General features: G+C 48.0%; 1 protein-coding gene across 2 annotated transcripts; it reads right to left on the bottom strand.

The window, feature by feature from the left end:
• Positions 1 to 715: 715 nt before the first annotated feature.
• C21H1orf131 (chromosome 21 C1orf131 homolog) lies at positions 716 to 16294 on the bottom strand. 2 transcript variants are annotated; one of them, XM_052166643.1, is made up of 7 exons: positions 16122 to 16294; positions 14355 to 14677; positions 5562 to 5618; positions 4837 to 4932; positions 4640 to 4726; positions 3858 to 3916; positions 716 to 3429 (listed from the first exon to the last, which is right to left on the bottom strand). In XM_052166643.1, exons 1-7 carry the CDS (start codon positions 16207 to 16209, stop codon positions 3297 to 3299), a joined length of 843 nt encoding a protein of 280 aa, XP_052022603.1. In that variant the 5' UTR covers positions 16210 to 16294; the 3' UTR covers positions 716 to 3296. The 2 variants fall into 2 exon arrangements, with proteins under 2 accessions (XP_052022603.1, XP_052022604.1); XM_052166644.1 differs by lacking the exon at positions 4837 to 4932.
• Between the last annotated feature and the right edge of the window lie 7 nt (positions 16295 to 16301).

Here is a 16301-nt window from a genome sequence, read left to right as displayed (position 1 = left end):
TGCAGAATCTGCTGCTTTCTGGGACCCTAACTCAAAAGCCATGTCTCTCTCTCCCCCTCTTATCTGTGGCCCTGCTCCTGGCAGCAGCCAAGATTTTCTATCTGCCTGCCCTACTGGTTTTCCTCTTGAACTCTTAATAAAGTGATCTTCAAGCTGAAGAAGGAAGAACAGAAGCACCTGGCCAGAGCCTGAATGCCTGTGCTGGAGAGACACAGGGAGGTCCCCGGGCTCACCAGCTCACCAGCCCACTCCTGAGCTCCAGGGCACTGACAGGCAAGCTCAGAGCAAGGTGGGGATCTGGGGGAGCTCAGCAGTGAAAGAGCACGAGTCAGAGTTCCATTCCCAGCACCCACGCAGAGGCTAACAACCATCTGTGTTCCAGTTCCGTGGGGTCTGTCAGCCTCCTCTGCCCTCCTTGGACACCAAGCATGCAAGTAGTACACATGTGTGGCAGGTAGAAACACCTATACACAAACTTAAACCCAAACTGCAGGGTAGACAGTACCTAAGTAATGGCAGCTGAGTCTACCCTACAGCCTCCTCCACACACGTGCACATGTACACAAACCTGAACACATGTGTGCACATGCACATACGTGAACATGCAAAGGTGGTCATGTGGAGGGGTTTGTTATTTAAGGCTGCGGTGGACACAAAAGCTTGGTATGTGTCTTAGGGTTTTCCTGCTGTGAACAGACACCATGACCAAGGCAGCTCTTATAAAGGACAACATTTAATTGGGTCTGGCTTACAGGTTCAGAGGTTCAGTCCATTATCATCAAGGCAGGAACATGGCAGCATCCAGGCAGGCATGGTGCAGGAGGAGCTCAGAGTTCTACATCTTCATCTGAAGGCTGCTAACAGAAGACTCACTTCCAGGCAGCTAGGATGAGGGTCTTATAGGCCACACTCACAGTGACACACCCACTCCAACAGGGCCACACCTTCTAATAGTACCACTCCCTGGGCCTAGCATATACAAACTGTGTAAGTGTGGACTATGGGGTAGTATAGTGGCATACAAGAGTGGTGTGAATTTCAGAAAAGACCTGAGCTGAGGAGATAGGTGGATCATGCAGAGAGGGAGTTAACTAATTAAGGAGGCAGTCACATGACTCCCACTAAGCACTGGGGACAGGTGCTGCTTCTGGCTGTGGGAGTGTGACAGGTAGAGTTAGGGCAGTGTCGGCTTCCCATCAATCTGATTTGGAGTCAGACAGTGCTTCTTTGTCATGTCAATCCAAGTTGGTGTTGGCTAAGACAGCATTATCCAAAGGTGCCTGGGCTCAGTCAGGACCATGCTGCAGTTCTTTCCTGGCCACAGGGGGTGCAGGCCACTTCCATCTCAGTGAGCCCTACCTGTGTCACATGTCCTGCACAGCTGCATGGGCCAAACCCCGAGGTAACTGAAGCCAGGTCCTGTCCTGTGGCTAGAGCAAGAGCTCAGGCATGACCCTGTCTCACTTAGGATGGCTTTTCCACAGAGCAGCAGTTCTCAACCTTCCAAATGCTGTGACCCTTTGATACAGTTCCTCATGATGTGATGACCCCCAACCACAAAATTATCATTGCAATTTTGTAACTATAATTTTTCCATTGTTAAAAACTGTCCTGTAACTATCTGGTAAGCGCCCCCCCCCCCCCCACACACACAGGCAGAGAACCACTGCTGTAGTTAATTTTGCTGGAGACCTCGGCAGGATCTTTATCCAGAGTAGACTTAAGCTTGATCCTCTACTCAGAACACAGAGCTGTTGGTCGGCCATTTTGTTCTCTGAACCGTTTTTAGAATACTTAGTGGTCAGTATACTGCTTTAAGTATTTACACAGTAGGCTTCTCTGCCTTACTGAAGGGTTGAGCATAAGTATTTACACAATACATTACAAAGCAGAAATCAAAGCTAGTTACTGAGATGGGATCTGGTCCAAGCTACCAGTCCTCAGCTGTGTAAGCCCTGGTGGCTGGCTCATGGTGGTGGTGCTCCACATCCCTCAGGCTCTCCTTGAGAAGATGGAGTCAGCTGATGCAGTGACCTTCCACAGCTCCTCTCCTGCCGAGGTCTTCCCCCAGTGCTGTCCTGTTAAGATCTTCTAAGTTGGGCTGGTGTGTGTGTGTGTGTATGTGTGTGTGTGTGTGTATGTGAGTGTGAATGAGCAGGTGAAGGTGCTTGCTGCCAAGCCTGACACCCAAATTCAATTCCTGGGACCTGCATGATGACCAGACCCTGTGGCTTCCACACAAACACTGTGGCACATGTGCCCTTACTAACAAATAAATAAATAAGCTTAAAAAATCATTTAGGGCTGGTGAGATGGCTCAGCGGTTAAGAGCACCACCTCCTCTTCTGGAGGTCATGAGTTTAAATCCCAGCAACCACATGGTAGCTCACAACCATCTGTAATGAGAAACAGGGGCCGGAGGAAGACGGAGAAAGGGAAGTGGAAAATTTGAAGTTATGCAGCACATTGGGTTCCATCTTGTGAGGTGTTTAGCAATGCTCTCAGAGCATCCTGATGACATCCTAACAGCCGGCCCACAGCCTGAAGGTTTTCAGACTACACTGTGATGCTTGCGGGACAAGGAACTCCAGGGTGGGAAATGGCAGAATGTCCCTGTCACTGGATACTTTCCTTTAATTTACCTCAGTCTCTGAGGAGATGCTGACACCTACGCAGGGGGAACATCACTGTAAAATGGCCTTGTGAGGTTACAGCTCCAAGCAGGTGTGGGGAATCCGTCAGAACCGCCTGTGTGTTACTTAACAGCCAGTCACTCATACTACAGAGGTGTATTTCTGGAAATTCTTATAAAGTGGATTTACACACGTGGCAGGCTGAGAACAGAACCCCTTGTCCACAGAACCAATGGACAGCAAGCGCGCTTAGTGTCTTCATGAGTCCAAAAGGTATCTTGGCGTCATAATTCACAGACACTTGGAGACAGAAAAATATGAAAAAGTGGAGTGTAACCAGGGTGCCGACACCAGCAACCTGCAACAGGAGGGAGCCCGGCACAGACCGGCACTCAGTGGGGCACTGCCTGCTGTGTGCACAGGTATGTGTGTGTGTGTGTGTGTGTGTGTGTGTGCGCGCGCGCGCGTGCGCGCGCACGCGCGCCTTCCCCTCTGCAGCACGAGGGAGGGGAGCAGGCACTCAGCAGGGCACTGCCTGCCCACAGACTCACTGCTCAAATGAGGAAGAGCCTGCAGAACAAGAAAGGGCAGCCACAGGGTTAGCGGGCACTGTGTCTCACGCACTGCCACTGCTCCCACTCCTCTCTGGAGCTGACAGGGACTTCACTTAGCTACTCTGGAAGAGTTGATTTTCTTGATATCAGTGGGGCTTAGAATCAATGTCCCATTTCTGAATTTTCCAACTTGTCCAGCCCGTCCACTTGACAAAATGCTGGGAGCCGACTTCTTGGATCTCCTGGGTTGAGAGAGAGAGGAAGGTGCCAAGCAGTCAGAGCAAGAAGCAGCTTCCTCCCCTTGCGTAGACCCTGGCATAGCTGCGCGCGCAGGTCTCTTGCTACAGGAAGGTGTGGGACACTAGATCCTGGGTGAGCCTTCCTCACCACTCCGATCCTGACAGACAGACATCACTGCACAGAAACGACCCCGGCTCACGCCCTCACCCTCAAGCTCCTCCGTGGTCTCTTTACAGTACTCACTAGCACCCGATGGCAATCTGTTTTCACAGTTGGGGCCTCCCTCACTGCCTGTTGTGGGACAAGGCTTCCTTGGTGTGACTGCCCCCTTCTGGGCTGAGGGCTGGGGTGCTGCACACACTCAAGGCACTGTGAGGGAACCCAGCACAAGGTGTGGCCAGTGACAACTCAGTAACTGTGCACTACTCACCTGTCCTCCTGCCCTCTCCCTTTCCTCTTCTTTCTCTTGAAAATGTCTGTCTCCCGGGCCTACAATTTAAGACAGTATGTCAGTAACAGATAATGAATATTCAAAAACAGAGCAACGGGCTTGTGACAAAAATGCCATGCATTTCCAAGTTGATATATTAAACATAAACCAGGAGCTGGAGAGATGGCTCACTGGCTGCTCTTCTAGAGGTCCTGAGTTCAATTCCCAGCACCCACACTGTGGCTCACAACCATCTGTAACTGTCTTCCCATGAGATCTGATGCTGTTTGTCTGATACCCTCTTCTGTCGTGCAGGCTTATATGCAAATACAGCACTCATATACAGAAAGTGCATATACTAAAAAGAAAGCATCAACCACAAAGTCACCCTGAACCCTGTGACAGGGTCCGGTGGCACATACAAGTGACTCTATTCAGAAGGCAGAGGCACAAGACTGACAATTTTAAGCCAGCCTGGGCTACATAGTGAGGCCCTTTCACAAACACCCAGGACTTGGTTGTAGCTTCCCCCACTGCCATGACCCCGGAGGACAGAGCTTTCTTGGCAACCACAGCTTGGCACCAACTGACAGACACTGTGGCAACACCAATGACCCACGGCCTAAAGGCCAGCCTTGCCTTAGCCATGGCCAGGCCAGATGCCTCTGCTGGCCAAATGAAGCTTGGCTAGGGTAATGGGGCTGGGGAGCACACCTATGGGGCAAGCTGTGAGGCAGCGCCAGCAGGCAGCCCCTGAGCTGAGGCAGCCAGGCCCCACCTACCGCTCTCTTTTCTTCTTCCGCTGCAGTCTTCTTCTCTTTGATTTGTTTCTGCAAAACCTTGTAGTTCACATAATCATTCTTGGGAGGCTGAAGGAAGGAATAAGGACATGATGGTTTCTATTCCACAATAATAAAGGAGCAGCCCCAGGGCCCTGGGCTGTCCCCTCCCCCAGGCCTGGCCAGCGGCCGCCCCTCACCTTAGCCCCCAGCATGATAGCCCGCTCCCTTTCCAGGACTCTTTCTTTTCCTTTGCCGTAGCCTGTGATCCCAAAGCGGTGCACTTCCAGGCGAGCCTGCGGAGGCACAACAGCCAGACCCAGTGTGTCAGCCGCTGCCCCGCAGCCTCAGCCACACAGGCCCACAGAGCTGCTGCGGCTGAGGAAACACCACAGGTGAAGGGCTGCTCTCAGTGCTGCCTCCTGTTCACTCTCACCGCTGAAGCAATGGACAACCTCTGCATGAGCTGTGCCAGGGCTGGGGCTCAGGTGGCACTTGTACTCTGACTGGACGCTCTCCACCAGCCCGGTGCCAGAGGGCAGCCACTTAGAAGACAATGCCTCTCCTAACACGCTGCCCACAGCAGGTCAGGAGCAACTGTTTTTGGAAGAGGCGGTTGGCAGTACCCACTCTCAGTGGCTGACTCCCTCCTGCCCTTTTCTCAGACATCTTAGAAACCTGGGGCAGCGTGGACACATGTTCCCGCCTTTCTAACTTGCCACTGTGTTACTGCATTGCACTGAATAACCCTGGTGTGGGGAAGCGAATAGCAATCAGTCAATGACACTGCAAAACTAGGTTTGCCATATCCTCAGCCTGGAGATAGACTCTGTGCAGAAGGCTGGTCCTGTGTTAAAGTTGTCAGCCCATAATCAACTCTCATGAAAGCCTTAAAGAGGAACTAAAAGCTAACTCAAATGCTTACCTTTTCTAGGTTAAATTCCTGAATACCCACATCTTTTTCAAGGGCCTTTGTTTTATTCTGCAAAGAAAACAAATTCATATTAGAAACTACCAATTAGCCAGATACAGTAGCACACACCTGTAATCCCAGGAGGAAAGAGGCAGGGAAGGGGCTACTCCTTTGAGGCCAGTCTGGGCTACACCATGAAACTTTGTCTCAAAACAAAAACCAAAACCGAAACCAAACCAAAAACCACCCCACTCCAACACCTATATGTATATATATGAAATAAAAATCAAAAACAAAATACCCATCCCTCAAAACAAAACAGAAAATATTAAGTATTGGAGAAGATGTTGAGAAACTAAAACCCTTATACTCTAGGAACAATTACTAAAAGGACGGCAGCAATGGGCAAAGTGTGTCACCTCCTCAGAACAGTGAGGACAAAGCATGCACCCAACTGAGCTGTCCCCTGCCAGGGGCTTGCAAAGGCATCTGTATACCAAACGTTCACAGCAGCTGTCTTCACAACATCTACAGGGCAACCTGCAGCTGTGCTGACACAAGAACAGGTTAAAAGGCGGTTTACACTCAGCTTTTAAGAGGGGAAACCCTGGGTGGGGCGTAACTGAGTATCAGAGCGCTAACCTCATAAAGATGAGGTCAGCACTAAATAAAGTGTAAACACACAATTACAAAAGAGCAGAACATGATGTATACCATGCCATGAAGAACATGAGCACATGTGAAACAGGCCAGTCTCATACAGAGGCGAGGAGTGGCCCATCCCACAGGGGGAGCGGGCATTTAAGAGAGAAAGCAGAAGACTCTCCAGATGCCTGAGACCTACGGAGACTACTGTTAAAGACAAAAACATGTCACCAACAATAGTCACCATCCAATCCCAGGCCCCATCTGTCACAGCAGCAAAAGAGCTGTAAATTCTATGCAGCCTCTAGGAAAGATGCTGGCCCCCATGGTGGACAATGGGACCAGCCAAAGTGGCTATCGTGCTTTCTCAGGGCACAGTCCCTGCCCTGCACAGGCAGGATATCCAACTGCAATGCAAACCCCATGTCCCTTGCTTTCTTCTCCATAGGGAGCTGAGCTCTTCACTCAGTGAACCTGTCTGTGGCCCGCTGACTTGCCCCAGATCATTTTGCTCTGTGTGGCTTAGACTTAAAAAGACAAAATTGCCAGCTGTAACTGAATGCCTTTAATCCCAGCACTTGGGAGGCAGAGGCAGGAGGATCTCTGGGAGTTCAAGACTAGTTGGTCTATATAATGAGTTCCAAGAGAGTCAAAGGTACATAGTGAGACCCTGCTTTCAAAACAAAGAAAACAAAACAGCCCCCCTGTCCCCAAGAAAAGAAGGAAGTCTCAGCGGAGTTATGAGCTGACTGGGCTTCGGGTAAGGCCCTTCCCACAGAGCCCAGTGACCAGCTTATCCCCAGGTCTGACATGGTGAAGAGAGCTGTCTCCTGATGCCCTCTGAGCTCTGTACATGGGCACCGTAGTACCTACTACCACCTGCACAAATAGATGATATGTAATAAAAATCAGGTAAGACTATGCTCACTTTGGCCAGTGTAAAGTGCGTCAATCAGATGACTCTCCCTGAAACCTGACCCCAAGGGAGGTCAGAATGAAGTGGTGCACTGAATAAACACTCTGCTGTCAGGGTTTAGCAGTGACCTGGGGAGGTATATTCAGGTCTGGTGATGCCTCTGGCTCCTCCCACTGGTCTTATCAAAGGCCAGAGAACCCATATAATCTGGATTCTGTCTCCCAAGCAGCAACTAAGTACACAGCCTGGAAGCCAGAGGGCCTGGGGCAGCACCTGACCTTGCTGCTTACTTCTTCAGATCCACAGCCCTTTATCTGAATGGCCAGGGTCAAGTTCTGTCTGCAATGCTGCACGCTGAGAAGCACAGGTCCCATCAGCACACACCTCCACGAAAGTTGTCTTGAGGAGCACTGAGTGGCACATGTGTGTAGGAAGTGCACTTAACTGCAGATGAGCAGTACAACTGCAGGAACCCAGCCCCTCTGTGCCCTCTGTACCCAGAGACACTGTGTGTGTGTGTGTGTGTGTGTGTGCGCGTGCGCACGCGCGCGCAAGCATGCGCAGGGTATAGGGTCAGGGGAATTCAGTGAGGTGAGAGGGTTCGTGGATGGGAACAAGCAGGGCACGTGGGGAGCAATGCCAACATCAGGGGCAGCTCCTAGAGCAGAGCCTGGGACAATGCCCTTGCATCTTTCATCTCTCTGTGTAGCCCAGGCTGTCTCTGAACTCAGAGATCCACCTGAAGGCACATACAACTATGGCCTATTCTGGTCCTTTTCATCTAGGTCATCAAGGGGCCTCTGGTTCCTAGGGTAGTAACTGGAAACCAAGCAGCTTGAGAGGTATGTGGGAGACAACCTCCCTGACTCCGCCCTTCCTTCAGGAAGCTGCACTCCCACTAAAGGACAGGTTCTCTCATTTTTCCTTAAGCTCCAGGCTAAGCCACTCCATTCAAACCCAGGGTCAGTCAGTCAGCATCTTAAAAGCAGGAATCAGACCACCTCCTACCTGCTCTTTGCCACTTTGTGGGTTCTTCTTTTCCCACCCTTAATTCCCTGGAATCAATTCTCCTCTAGGAGATAGGAGAGAAAGACATATAAAGGAGGGAGGGAGAGAAAGCACTCTGAATCTAATTTATTTCCCAACTGTTCCTCCCAGTTTCCAGCCCAGTCCCTTCAAAGTTTCTCCCAACTGTCCCCACAGTCCCTTCTCCAGCTCCCCAATACTCTAAGACTGGTGTAGCCTGTCTGCCCAGCTCAGCTTCGCCTGGCTCAACTGTCTCCTAACAATATTTTCTGCACCAACTGCCTTCCCCTCTCACTCAGCTAACCCAATCCCCTTTTGAAACCCCAGCTTGCTTTTTTGAAGCAACCAACACAGTAGGTCAAAGGGTCAAGCAGTTCTAAGAACTAAGAATTCTTTAAGGGCCAGTTGGCTAGCAACTGGGGACTTTAAAAGCCCTGGCACGCCAGATGAATCCCACTACACTCCCATTTGCTGTGGCTTCTAAGTCTGCAGCCTTGAAGCTGCCCTGGTATCCTGTAGCCATGCTACTGTTGTCAGTTTTGCTTTTCTATTCTTTCCAGGGTCCACAGATGTCTGCTGTGATCTTTCTGGTCTCTCAAGAGCATATGTACAACTGAGATAGAACCTAACAGCGATGCTTCTTTTCTTCCCTGTAATGTGGGCACCACTTCCTGAACTTTTTATACTTCTTTGATGAAGAGGATTAATCTCCACCCCAGCTCTGTGCTTGTAGTCCTGACTTGGGCATGCAGGACTCAGTATTTAATGTGGTCTGTCTTAAAGATCCTGTTCAAACGCCCGTGTCACTCTGCACTGTGGATGGCTTGGTATCTCATGAGAACAAATGAGGTCGGTTGTAGTTAGGTGCGAAATGTTTCTTGTCCAGGCTTTCAGGCTGGCAGAAGACAGTGGCTGGTCCAATGCTTTCAGAAGACCTCCCCTGCTCAACTCAGAGCTTTATTAGTTTAGATGGTATCCACAGCTTTTCATTTTCCTTAGAAATACAAACAAATCCACATTCCCAACACATTTGCTGACATCCTTATAGTATGTAAGTTGATTTGATTCCAGTTTTTTCTTTTACCCAGTGTCTTTCAGATGCTGCTGTTTCTTTTTTTCTTTCTTTCTTTCTTTCTTTCTTTTTTCTTTTCTTTTCTTCTCTTTTCTTTTCTTTTCTTTTTAGTTTTTTCAAGACAGGGTTTTTATGTGTAGCCCTGGCTGTCCTGGAACTCACTCTGTAGACCAGGCTGGCCTCGAACTCAGAAATCCGTCTGCCTCTGCCTCCCAAGTGCTCCCAAGTCCTGGATGCACGATGAATCCTTGTGAAGTCAAACTCTTTCTTCCCAAGATTATCCTTACTGCCCCTGAGGGCAGAGGACCATAAACTGCAGTAGTTATTTTATAGCTCTGAATTTTTGGGGATAGTGTAAGATGTTTATCCTTGGCCACGTCTAGAGCAGCACTGTCTGCATGAGCCCGCATTAGATCTGCAATGCTTGGCTGAGGTTCTAGTTATTTCCTGGCTTATGTGCTTTACAGCAGGGCCTTGAACTAGCTGACCTTCCTCCCACCCCACCTTGTCCATTATTTTTTCCCAACAGTAAGAAATTCCTTTGGCTTTCTCTCTTAGAGTCCTTGGTCCAAGGGCAACCCTTGCCACACCATCTGCACACCCTGGAAGCCTAGGACTTCTTTCTGTTTATACCTAGAAAAACCATTGCCCCTAGAGATGCCTTGTTCACAATTTTGTTGCAAACGATCCTATTTTCCACAATTAAAGCTTTGTGCATTTTGAGATCTGAGACCTTTACCGGCTTGTTCACATTTTGTTGCGAATGAATGTATATCCCCCAGTTAAAATGCTGCATTTTAAGATCTTGACCCTTTAGCTACAGCTTGCCCAATCATGGTGGCATTATTCACACTAGAATCAATGCTGGCTGTCTCCCAGGCCCACTCTCCCATAGGTGCTGCCCTCGCCTTTAACAGTCCAACAACCTTTGTGAATATTTGCAGTCCCCAATCCCAAGGGCTCAATTAGCACTTGTTTCACGTCAGGGTTTGATATGGCTTTGTTCACAGCTGAAACTAATCTTTGTGAAGGCTTCCTGAGCCTTGTGTGCTCTTTGTAAATGATATGGCCTTTGGTCCTGGGTCTTCAACTTTGTCCCAAGCTCTTAAAGCTGCTGAGCGGCATTGCTCTGTGACTGCATCTGTTCTTGTACATTAACTACCAGAGCGGTGTTCACTGGTTATGTTGTCCCTCACTACAATGTGCTGTTCCAAAGTCCTAACATCTTCTCGTCGGGAGTCACCTAGGAGGAGCTAAAAACTAGCAGGTGATCTTCCTAAGATGGTTCTGCCAAGGACTGTCAATCTATGAGTTTTACTTCTTTAGGCAAGGCCACGAAGATTACATGTTAGGAAAGATCCCTGCTATTAATAAGCTTTTCCTATATATAAAACAATCACCAGATATTAACTTACCCTTTTGAGCAAATTTCGGCAGAACAATGTAAATGTCTGTCTTGTAGTGATGCATATAGACAAATGGATTTAATTCTTAATGATGATTCTATAAGAATTCCTAAAATTATATTAGTGATTAGTAAGATCTTTTCTAATAGGACTGCTATTAAGTCCTTTCTGATGTAAAAACTGCAATGAGAACTCTGTGCCAGTCTTCAAGTCTCAAGAGTTAATTGCTTCTGAGAAAGCAAGCAGGCATTTATAACTCAGAACACATTCTAAGAGGTTGTAAAACAACCAAAGGTCATAAAAAGGGAACTAACAATTTACCATAGGTGCAAGAACAGAAGATAAAATGTTGACTGTTAATTAATAGATAAAATGTTATCTATAGCTGGGCAGTGGTGGTGCATGTCTTTAATCCCAGCACTTGGGAGGCAGAGGCAGGCAGGCGGATTTCTGAGTTTGAGGCCAGCCTGATCTACAAAGTGGGTTCCAGGACAGTCAGGGCTACACAGAGAAACCCTGTCTCAAAAAACCAAACCAAACCAAACCAAACCAAACCAAACCAAACCAAACCAACCAATGTTATCTATGTATCTATATGAAACTTCACTAATAACTTAGTCACAAAAATTATGATTTTTAACTTTCAATGAACCTGTTGAGCTAGTGACAGATAATGAATGTTTAGCCAGATAATTACTCCTAATGGATATGAAGGTACACACTCTCTGTTGTAGTCAATTTATGATTTGAATTTACATTTGAACTTCTAGTGAACTTTTGAAAAGAAAAAGGGGGGTATGCTTGGATAAACCATGTGATCTATTCTCCTTGAAAAGGTATGAAAGGCTAGTTAAGATTACATTTGCCGGCATAGCACTGGAAGTAAGGGCACTGGGAGTGAGGGCACTACAAGTGAGGACATTATTATTATTTTTATATCAGAACAGGAGAAGAAAGCAAGAGAGCAAAGAAAACTTTTAGAGAGAATTTTTGTAGAAACTTTTTGGAGAACTGAAGAACTTAGAAATAAAGGCTAGCCGGGCAGTGGCGGCAAACGCCTTTAATCCCAGCACTTGGGAGGCAGAGGCATGTGGATTTCTGAGTTTGAGGCCAGCCTGGTCTACAGAGTGAGTTCCAGGACAGCCAGGGCTACACAGAGAAACCCTGTCTCAAAAAAACCAAATAAATAAATAAATAAATAAATAATAAAAATAAAAAAAAAAGAAAAAAGAAAGAAAGGCTAAAATCACTTTTCAATGTGTCCCTTTTCTTCCTGCAACTTCAACTGGCAGGCTAGAAGTTAGAGCCATGAAGTTCTTGCAGAGACAGAACAAAGGCTACTTTACTTACTTCCCTGCTGTTTTACTATGAGGTACTAAACACCAGAGACTGAAGTTTTCTTGCCTTAGAGGAACTCAAACCAGGTCAGCTATCACAGCAAAGTGACTTAGACTTAAGACCGGATGTTTTATTATTAAACAGCAACCCCAGATATCTCTCAAGACACACACACACACACACACACACACACACACACACACACACACACACTTTTTAAAGGGCAGAGAACATGTGGACAAGTGAAAAATAAAATCAAGTTTAACAAGTTCAGAGCACCTGAGACAACCCAAGCATGAGGAGAGTCCTCTGGAAGGGTCAGAGGGACAACCTGACGGCCTGCAGGCATTCTGTTCTCATGGAGTGGGAACCCAGACTCACACAAGGCCAGCTCTTTCCCCATTCTACTAATAGCTTTCCCCTCTAGGATGGGGCAAGAGAGAGCACATAAGATGCTGGGGCCCGAGAGAAGTGAGGCAGCAAGGAAGGGTGTGCAGACAGATCCTGTTAGTTTTGAAACCCGTTTGACACCAACAATAATGCTTTCATACTTTCCTGAACCATGGCACACTAGAAAAGATAAATCCTTGTGGGCTCATAAACAGGAGGAGGTGGCCAAGGGCCATTCCTTAGTGCTAGTGTCTGAAGCGTAAGTGAGAAGCTGACTTAGACCCGTCCCTAAAGTAAGACAGGTGTGACTGCAGCCTGGCATCCTAATGAGCCAAAGAAGAGCTGTGAGCGAGCCAGGTATAACACTCAAGATTGCTAACAGGTTTGTGTTTTGCAGTGCTGGGTATGGAAACCGGGAGCCCCCCCCCCCCAATGCCAGGCAGGTGCTGTTTCACTGAACCCCTCAGTCCAAGTAATGCTGCTTAAAACAGTAAGAATGTGGCAAATTCTTACCCATTCACACAGCCTCGAGGAACGCTGCTGACATGGAGCTATCAAAAAGATAACGGTCAGGCCCTGGTCTCGAAATCAGCTATGGGCCCTTATCTGCAGAAAGGGTCTTAGAGAGCAGGGAAGGTTCCCTGGGGGTGAGGAACATCCTGGATTTAGGGGACACCCTAAAACCAATGACAGGCAGGTGCCCTGAGAGACAGGTACAGGAAGGCTGAGACTGCAGTTCTACCACCATCAGGCATGGTGTGCACAGCCTCCCTGGCCAGAGGCAGGAGAGGAGTCCTGGAGGGGAGCACGGCCCTGCGGTGCTTGGCTTTGGATTTCTGGCCTCTACAACTGCAAGGCTGGTGGTGATTCTCTGTTGCTTTGGAGCACTATGTGGTAATTTCTAACAGCTGCCTTAAGACAACAAGACAAATCTCATTTTCTTTTCTTCTTCTTTTTTGTTTTTTTTGATAAAGGCTTATGGGGCATGAGGAAAGCTAAAGAATGGTGTATCTCTAGATTTTAGCAATGAATTTAAAAAAAAAAGTGTATTCTTGTTGCATGGAAATGCGAGGTAGAGAAGACCATTTGTGGGAGTACCCACCTCACCTTAATGAACTGAATTTGAGCTGGGCGGTGGTGGCGCACGCCTTTAATCCCAGCACTTGGGAGGCAGAGGCAGGCGGATTTCTGAGTTCGAGGCCAACCTGGTCTACAGAGTGAGTTCCAGGACAGCCAGGGCTATACAGAGAAACTCTGTCTCAAAAAAACAAAAACAAAAAAACCCCTAAAAAACCCAAAAACTGAATTGAGGTAAGATTTACAAGTTATCAGAAGCAGAGTGCTGCACAGGAAAACAGTTACTTTCCCATCAGATTGTTTGAGTTCATGGAACAAGTGCCGGCTATGTCCTAAAGCAGCTGCTGGTGACAGCTGGAGTGGCAGAGAGAACTGGTTTTCTTCTGAGCACTGAAAACCAAAGGCTTACTAGGTAGGGAGGGAGCTAAGAGGGCCTGGTTTGATCAAAGCCTGAAACCTCTCCTTTAGAGGAGGTCAGGGTCTCCCTATGTACACCAGGCTGACCCTGAATTCATGGAGACCCACCTGCTCCTCCCTGAGCGCTGGGATCAGAAGTGTAACCATATGGCTCGCTTGCTAGCCCTGCAACTGTTAAGACAGCCTTGGCTCCTTGATTTGCAGATGGCTACCTCCCAAGTACTGAGCAATCAACACCCGGCTGATGAAGAGAAGAGTGTTTCCCTATCCCTATGGCCTCAAGCTACTAATGTCATCAATTTACCTACTGAGCACAAACAGTAACGAGGTTTATAGTGCCCGCTTTCCTCTGGGGAATCGGGTTTGGCAACCTTAGTCAGTTGGCACACTTGATACTGAGTTCTGTGAGTCATTTACCAAATGCTGGGGCCTGAAGGTAGCCCTGGGGCCCCAGGTACCACTGACCCAGGTCACCACATCACCCTTACCACACAGGCAGAAGCCAGGTGATCCATTACCTTGGCCGGCTCATCTTCATGTGGCTTTGGTTTTCTCTTTTTACTTTTGCTTTGAAACTCTACCACTTCCACCGGCTTGCTGCCTTTCTTGAGGGGAGAGAGGGAGACCGCAGACGTGCTAGGGATTTGTGAAGGGGCAGCAGGAGCAGACTGCAGTTCTTCTCTGAGCTCCCTGAAAAAGTTGGAGGCACTCTTCTTCTGGCATCGCACAGGAGACCCAGGCAGGGGAAGCGGCGCTGCTGCCGCGTCTGCTATTGCCTCCGAGTCTCTCTTCTTTACCCTCTTCTTGATCCTCTTCTGCTCTGTTTCACCTTCTGGCTCTCCTGTTCATTCCAACATTAAAAAAAAAAAATTAAAAATGATCTTAGTTTTAGTTAGCACCAATACCAAGGAGTGCCACTTTGCATATGGCCCAGACACAGGCATCCATTCATACACACAAAGGAACAAAGTACTCGGGGCTGCCAGGGCTCGTGACGTCATCATCCCCAGGATCCATGGTAGAAGGAGAGAACTGACTCCTAACTCCTATACGTGGAGTCTTTGCACATGGTGGAGGTGACACCCCCCCCCCCACACACACACACAAATAAGTAATGTAACTTGAAAAAACAAACACACACAGCATTTTTAGAAATCAGAATCCTGCCTTCCTTCCTAGATAGCTGTGTACACCTCTGATCTTTAGTAATCTATAATCCTCACACATGATCCTTACTCGGTGCCATCAACGCCATAGTTCCCAGGACCATACTAAAAACATTTGCCTCCACAGTAGCATTTCTTTTTACTACAATGCAGGGTTACAGGTACATGTCCGGGTTCTTCCTGTTTTCTTTCCGTTTTAAATTTAAAGGGAATCCAGCTAAACCACTTTAATTTGAATACCTTTACTTTCTACTCAATTTCTCATCTCCAGTTTGTTTCTTCTGCTCGGACTCTCAACAGTGACCTGAAATTTTAGCCAGAGTTCTAAGCCTCATTACTGACCCACATTATGGGCACAAGAGTTTTCTAAACACCAGCAGTGTACTCAATACAAATGTACTTGTGGCCAATAGAACTCTTGTCATTATGGATATTAAAAATGAGTAGGTAGAGTCCGGGTGACTGGAAGCAACTATCGTAATGAATTGCTGCATATGTGAATATAAACTGTATCTAGGATTTTAAAAACTAGTCTTGGGCTGGAGAGATGGCTCAGCGGAGAGATGGCTCTTCTGAAGGTTTTGAGTTCAAATCCCAGCAACCCCATGGTGGCTCACAACCATCTGTAATGGGATCCGATGAGCTCTTCTGGTGTGTCTGAAGACAGTGACAGTGTACTCATATACAAATAATATATACATAAAAAATTTTTAAAAATAAATAAATCTTTAAAAAAAATTAGTCTTAAAACTTGTGAAAGTTGGAGGCCAAGTGTTGGCTGTCCTCCACTCTGTGGACAGAGAGAACCTAATGCGGACAAATAAACATATAAATAAATATATATATATATATATATTCTCAAAGTGAGCTCTTCGGCCCTCCAGTGCCTGTCCTTTTGCGAGTGGCCTGCCTTTAGTAACCGGCTCTTATTTTTCTTTCCCGCACAGTGAGAAGGAGAGCAAAAAGTTGGCCAAGAAGTGGGTGAGAAGGTCTCGGAGAGGGAGGTGCGGCGGGAGAGAGTCCGCCGGCGTGGCTCCAGGAGATCACGTGGGCCGTGGTCCCGCCGCCTGGGATGCGTTGCGCTGCCTTTGGCCGCCTCCTCTCAGGAGCTACGCTCACCCAGGTCGTAGAGGGTCCGCAGCACAGCGTCCAAGAGCGCCTCAGAACCAGCAGGCTCAGTGGAGTCCGAATCTTGCTCCGCCGCCATGGGACTCTGCACGGACCCCAGCTCCAGCACACAGCCCACCACTTCCGCTTCCGGCGCGGCTTCTGCGCGTGCGTCACGGGTCCTGCGCGGCC

The sequence above is a fragment of the Apodemus sylvaticus genome, chromosome 21, assembly GCF_947179515.1.
Source record: "Apodemus sylvaticus chromosome 21, mApoSyl1.1, whole genome shotgun sequence".
NCBI classification, from domain to species: domain Eukaryota; kingdom Metazoa; phylum Chordata; class Mammalia; order Rodentia; family Muridae; genus Apodemus; species Apodemus sylvaticus.
The sequence above is the reverse complement of the archived record's forward strand: the minus strand, read 5'-3'. Positions and strand labels throughout refer to the sequence as shown.